Source organism: Meleagris gallopavo, chromosome 1 (assembly GCF_905368555.1).
Source record: "Meleagris gallopavo chromosome 1, MGAL_WU_HG_1.1, whole genome shotgun sequence".
Lineage (NCBI taxonomy): Eukaryota > Metazoa > Chordata > Aves > Galliformes > Phasianidae > Meleagris > Meleagris gallopavo.
The window spans coordinates 62589721-62595720 of NC_139404.1; the positions used below are offsets into that span (position 1 = coordinate 62589721).

A 6000-nucleotide genomic window follows, 5' to 3' on the forward strand; every position below is an offset into this window, starting at 1 on the left:
AATGGTATAGTTAAGTACTATAGTTATGGACAGCATCAGTACCACACACACACACGCAGAGAAACACTGAATTTCACTTGGATGTTTCAGCTCGGTGAGGTAAATAATAAAACTAAGACACTAAGGCAGTAGAGCTGAACAAATTATTAATCTAGAGTCAGAAATAAACTTCTGGATAGGAATAATTAAAATGTCAGCATTTAGCATTTATACATTTAATATCCGATAATGTAAGTTTAATATATGTAAAATTATGAAATTGCATTTTTAACCTTAACAAAGAAATAACATCGCATATAACAGCCATTCAATTATTTCCTCTGGTGTGAAATAAAACTTCTTACCCTAACTTAGGTTTGAAAGAATACTGCACAAATAATATCTGTTGGAGCAGCCGACCAAGATATCCCACTTCCCAAGGAAATGCTTTGGACAGTAGGTTTATAAACATTAAAAAGCTGCTTTTCTGTGGATTAAACATTATTTTGAGACATTTTAAAAACAAATTCATTTTGAATAGTCAATGATCTAGCATTCACGGTACTTGCTTGGCACATAAATTCTTCTCAGCTCTAGTCCATTTGCTTGGATTATGCATACTAAATGTTGAGTAGGTGGCCACAGTGAGCAAGAGGCTTGTTAGTAGACTTTCCCCTTCATTCTTATAAGTCCATGGAGGACCTTGATGAAATAAATTCTTTTGAGAATCTTATGCTTTCAGACTTCTTTCCAAATAGGCAACATATTTTTTGGCAAATCCTTTAAGTAAAATCTACTTCTGAAAGGGAAAAAGTACAAGAGGAATGGATCTGTAGAGCCAAATATCTTGTGTTAAGGACCCAATGCGTCTAGCCAAGGATTTTACTTTGTATTTGTTTTAGTCTGATCCTGTGAAGTCAAAGTTTGCTACTGGCTTGAGAGTACCAAATGTACCATGAATTGCGGTGACATATTCTGAAAGAACTCAGCTTCTGCACTCTGATTTCAACTCAAGAGTACATTTCTGATATAAGCAAAAACGTTATCATGAAATGTCTAGAAAAGAGATCTTGCTAGAATATATTATATATATATATATATTCATTATGACAACTTAAGAAGTAATACCCAGGTGACTTTTAACTTAAAAGCATTGTTACTGTACTTGAAAAGCTTTCACTTACTATAACAATTGAGATGAACTTGCTGAACAAAGACAGATCTAGAGGAAAAACACTAGAAAATATTCAAAAATTGAGTTTTGTCACTTTCTTTTAATAATTCTGAAAACGGAGTATGTTTTCTGTCTCTTATAATACTATTCTTTTTTTTTTTTTTTAATTAATTGAGCCAGATGACCTTAAATTTCAATCCAAACTCAGACCCAGATATTCCACATATTTGAGAAAGGTCCAGTATCCAAACCACTTATTTACCTGTACAACTTTTTAGGAGGAGATGAATTTTATTTAGAATCACTTCAGAGTTCTCTATAAAGAGAAAGTGAAAAAGATAAAAGAGGCAGAATAATTATTTAATTTAATCTTAAAGTGTCCTGGGTTGACAGCAGAAATGAATTCACTGTATATGGAAAGAAAAGTTATTTAGAAGAGACATAGGAAAGAAGGGAAATACTATCGTTCCAACATTTCCTGCCTTCTTTTGTAGCAGATTAGTAAGATGAGACAACACTGCTAGCTGCTATCCTTTGTCTAAATTGTGTACCCTTCGCTCTTATTCTCTGCCACCATAGACAATTTTTTTTTTTTTTTTTTAAGAGGGAACAGACACAGAGCATTTTGGAAGTTAGAACCAGGTCCTAGATGGGCAAAGCAATCTTCTTCAGGAATTGAATTAAACAGCGGGTAGTTGCAGGTTTATACTTTGCCATTTCATTTAAAATCTACCTTTAACTTATTAAGTATGATTTTCTTTTAAATAGAATGTAGCTAAGGACATAAGCTCTTATTCATCAGAAGTATGCAATCACTTTTTTTATCTATTATTTCAAAATTCAATCCTGTAACAAATATCTACCAAGAAAAAACACTCTACCGAGAGAAAATGATTATATTCTGAGAGGTTGTAATGAGATTAAGACCACTAAGAATATAACCTCATTTTTTAAAATCTTGAGATAGCAATTAAATAGCCCCTTTTCAGATGCCATTGCAAAAAACACACATGTGCCTTTCTTAATATTTCCAAAGCCCCAAGAAATAACCCATTTGGATTTCACCCAAGGAACTTCTTATTCAGATTATGTCTTCTTTGTAATCAACACTGAGAAATGTCACTTTGATTAAACACAATTCTGAATGGCTAAGACCACAATACAATAAATTCTCCAATGCTATCTTTCAGAACAACTGATTGCACTCCAGTCTTAATCCCCTAGAGTCTTATTTAATCAAAATGATGTTGCTAATTAAGGATTAAAACTCAGAACAGAGTAAAAAGATTTTTTTTTCTTCTCTCCTATGGGCAGGTCAGGGAGGCAGAATCTGCTCTACAGAACTAAAGTCTCATCCACCTTTGGTAAAGCTGCTTTATTCACTGAAGTTTGGATTTAATTCAGAATTCTCTGATACTAACATAATTGGAGGAAAAAAAGAATAGCCAGGAGAGCTACTCCCAAAGGAATAAAGATCTGATTCACTAAGATCTTCATCGACTCCTCAGTGTTTTGTTGTCAATATGACAGCGTGCTAAGCTTTGATTTTAATAAGTGTGTGTATATAAGGAAAGGACAGGAAAGGGGACAGTTTTAGACTTTATTTCATTCTGACTCAAAGCAGAAGTCTAGAAGTTCCCACTGATAACTTCTTTGATTCTTCCCTACAGTTTAATCAGAAGGTCCAGGTGAATGTTCAGTGCTACAAAATGATAAATGAAGGCAAACACATGACCAAAAATGATCCCCCTGACATAGAAACAGTTAATTCAAACAACAACAACAAAAACCCAAAAACAAACAAACAAAAAAAAAAACAACCTGATTTTTAGGAACTATTTTACCTCTTCAATTTTTCCTCCAAATTTTCCTGAAAAAATGAGATATTGTAAATGAAATATGAACGTAAAGTGCTTTATCTGATACCAAGTGTTCTGAGTGCAAGATCCAACACAATATATCATTTTCTTACCACTGATATCAGCAGTTAGAGTCTACTAGCAATCTTCAGTTCCAACAAACCAACAGACTCTATTGCTACCTGTAATTTCTAAATATTTACTCCAATGCAAATTCTAATGTATCACTGAATTTTGTCACAGTCAGGGATTAATAGCAAAATTAAATCAAATTATCAGTACATTAGCTGTACAACAATGTATTCCATTTGTTTTTCTAATAGCAGCAGGACACTAAGTCTGAGTGAGTACTTGAGCAAGTTATGTAATCCTGGTTCTTGACTGAAGATTACTACTGATGACCAAAATAGGTGATCGCCAGTTGGTCCTGGAAAGCAAGAACTACACCAGAGGTTTTTACGTAAATTCTTGGAAACTATTCCAAAACTTAAATATTCTTCAGTTTAAAACCCAGTAAATAACACCAACAATGCCTTGCAAGTCTACAGGGAATATCAAAGCAATGCAATATCATTCTCTACAGATATTTAGCTGTTGTTAAGTTACTAACCAGTTGAAAAAAGAAAGAAGTTCTTTCGGTCCACAGTTCTCAAGGTTGTATGCACTTAGTGGACAAACTATAGCTCTTATGCCTCCTATTCCCAGGCTAGCTGTGAGTAGTGCAAAATAGAACACTATTTTCTGCTCCTTTTTGGTTAGCGTATGAAGAAGAATATGTCGTTTGTCAATGTAGATATCTTCAAAAGGGAAAGCCACAATGGGTAGCAGGGCTGTGCCTGGAATCAGAAGGAAATCATTATTTGAAATAAATTAACGTCAGACTGATAAATATGAATCTGTAAGCAATTGTGTTGAAAAGATGAGAAATCAGAAGACAACAGATGAGGGTGAAGAGGAAGGGCCTTACTTCTGCAGAAAGCTAGAAACATCACTATGAGTACCTATGAAAGCAGTTTTCTCTAATATGCTTGCAAGGATTTACGTCCTTCAATATATTGAAGAGCTTACCCTGGAAATGAAACTCCTCCCATTGTGCTTTCCCCATTTCTTGTGTGTAGAGGGCAGTAGCTCTCCACTAGCCAGCAAGTGTCAGGTAAGGTGTGTAACTGCCCAGCAAAGAAATTAAAACAGCCAAAAAGCCTCCCCATTGTGGAATAATTAAGATTAAAAAAAAAAAAGATTTCTGAGTCTTTAATGAGGTCTATGATTTAAGAAAGTCTCAAAGGTTTTACTACTTTTTTTTTTTTTTTTTAGCTGTTCTGGTTTTCTGTTGCAGCTTCATGGGAAAAATATGTTTTTGGGAACTTAACTTACAGAAGCACTGCCATGAATTGTATTTACCAGCTCTAGTCTGCAAAGCAAGTCTCAGATTTAGTCAGCTACAGATTATCTAGGCTTTAAGTGGAGACAAACTCAAAATATAGCAAATTGAAACATCAGCTTGACATTAACCAAAGTTTAAGACTACAGCTGTGCATCGAACCCTTACAGTTTAGAAGCATTCAATTAACCCACATAAACAATCACCAGCTCTGAAATGCACTGATTGCTGCAGAATCTTCCTATTTAGTTTAAACAGTTTTGGAGATCTTTTTTGCATAGAAGATCTTCGGAAGAACAGTTGGGGAAGATTTGGATTTCTGTTAGAAAGCAAGCTCTCAATATAAGTATTAGGATATATCCTCCCTACTCACTGCAATGTTTGTTTATACTGATGTGTGCTTAAATGCATCTTTCCCAGTTATCCAACTACAACAGTCATGTCTTCACATAAAATAGAAGTGTTACTACCAACAGCTGGGAAGTGCTTTCCGTTCTCTTTTTCAAACTCTGTCTAAAACATCACATTTGCCCTAGTGTAGTGCCCACACAGCACTAGCAACAACAGATGCTTATTAAAGGGACTAGTTCTAAGAAAGAGCTGAGCAACTGCATTCTTAAGAGCTAAGCCACTTTAGAGAAGTAAAGATCACATACCCGCTAATCCATAAGACATACATGAAAATGCTTCTTGGTCTTGCTCTATGTATTACCTCACAAAAATACATAGGCAGAAAACTACAAAATGTTTTGTAGAGGAAAAAATGACGTAATTCATTATGAGCAAAACTGGCCATGAGCTTGGAGAAAATTACTGAATTTCAGTGTTCAACAGTGCATTTCAAACAGAAGTATTGTAGCATTAAAGGACACCTGGGTGTCACCTACCTAAGAAGTGTAGAAACATGCAGATGCACACCAGCTTGATCCGCCCCACAAGGCACTCGGCGAGCCAGCCAGCCAGCACTGGCGTCAGCATGGAGGTGCCCACAAAGCACATATTTACAATGGCAGCCTGGTAGTTGCGATAGCCAAGTCTGACGGTGCAGAAGAGGATCATATTGCAGACGATGCCAAAGAACGTGAACCTCTCACACAGCTCCACCAGCAGCACACAAATAGCCTCCTGGACTTTCTTCTCAGGCAGAGTCAGGTTTCCAGCATGGTTTCTTCTATCAGGTAGCAGGTTTTTCTCCTTTTCAGTGTCAGCCGCAAGCTGCTTCTCTTGAACATCACCACTGCTTGCACCAGGCATGCTTGACTTCTTTGACTAGGACTCAGGAGGACAGCTTAAGTTACAGGTATACTTCTGTTCTCCTCCACTGTAATTAGCAAACTGGTAAGACTCTCACTTTGAATTCCACACTTTACCACTACAATTTCGTAGGGCACCAGTCACTTTTGTGCTATTACATATAGGATCAAAGAGTTTCCAATAAATAAATTAATCAGAGACATACCAACATTTCAACTTCTGAATTTAGCAACATTAAGGAACACAGTCTATTTAATTAATCCATTCATATATGAAGAAGATTTCTCCCCCAGTGTATGTTATCTGTTAAATTACTTGAGTCCAATACAGTACATATAACTCTATTTGTATGC

General features: G+C 35.7%; 1 protein-coding gene across 1 annotated transcript in view; it reads right to left on the reverse strand.

Moving 5' to 3' along the window:
• The window catches only part of SLC15A5 (solute carrier family 15 member 5), a 29837-nt gene extending 24190 nt beyond the window's left edge, over positions 1-5647 (reverse strand). Inside the window, exons 1-2 of the mRNA XM_085216821.1 lie at positions 5281-5647; positions 3623-3848 (exon numbers count right to left, since the gene is read on the reverse strand). Coding sequence (XP_085072947.1) covers positions 3623-3848; positions 5281-5647 — 593 coding nt within the window. The remainder of the gene's footprint in view (positions 1-3622; positions 3849-5280) is intronic.
• Between the last annotated feature and the right edge of the window lie 353 nt (positions 5648-6000).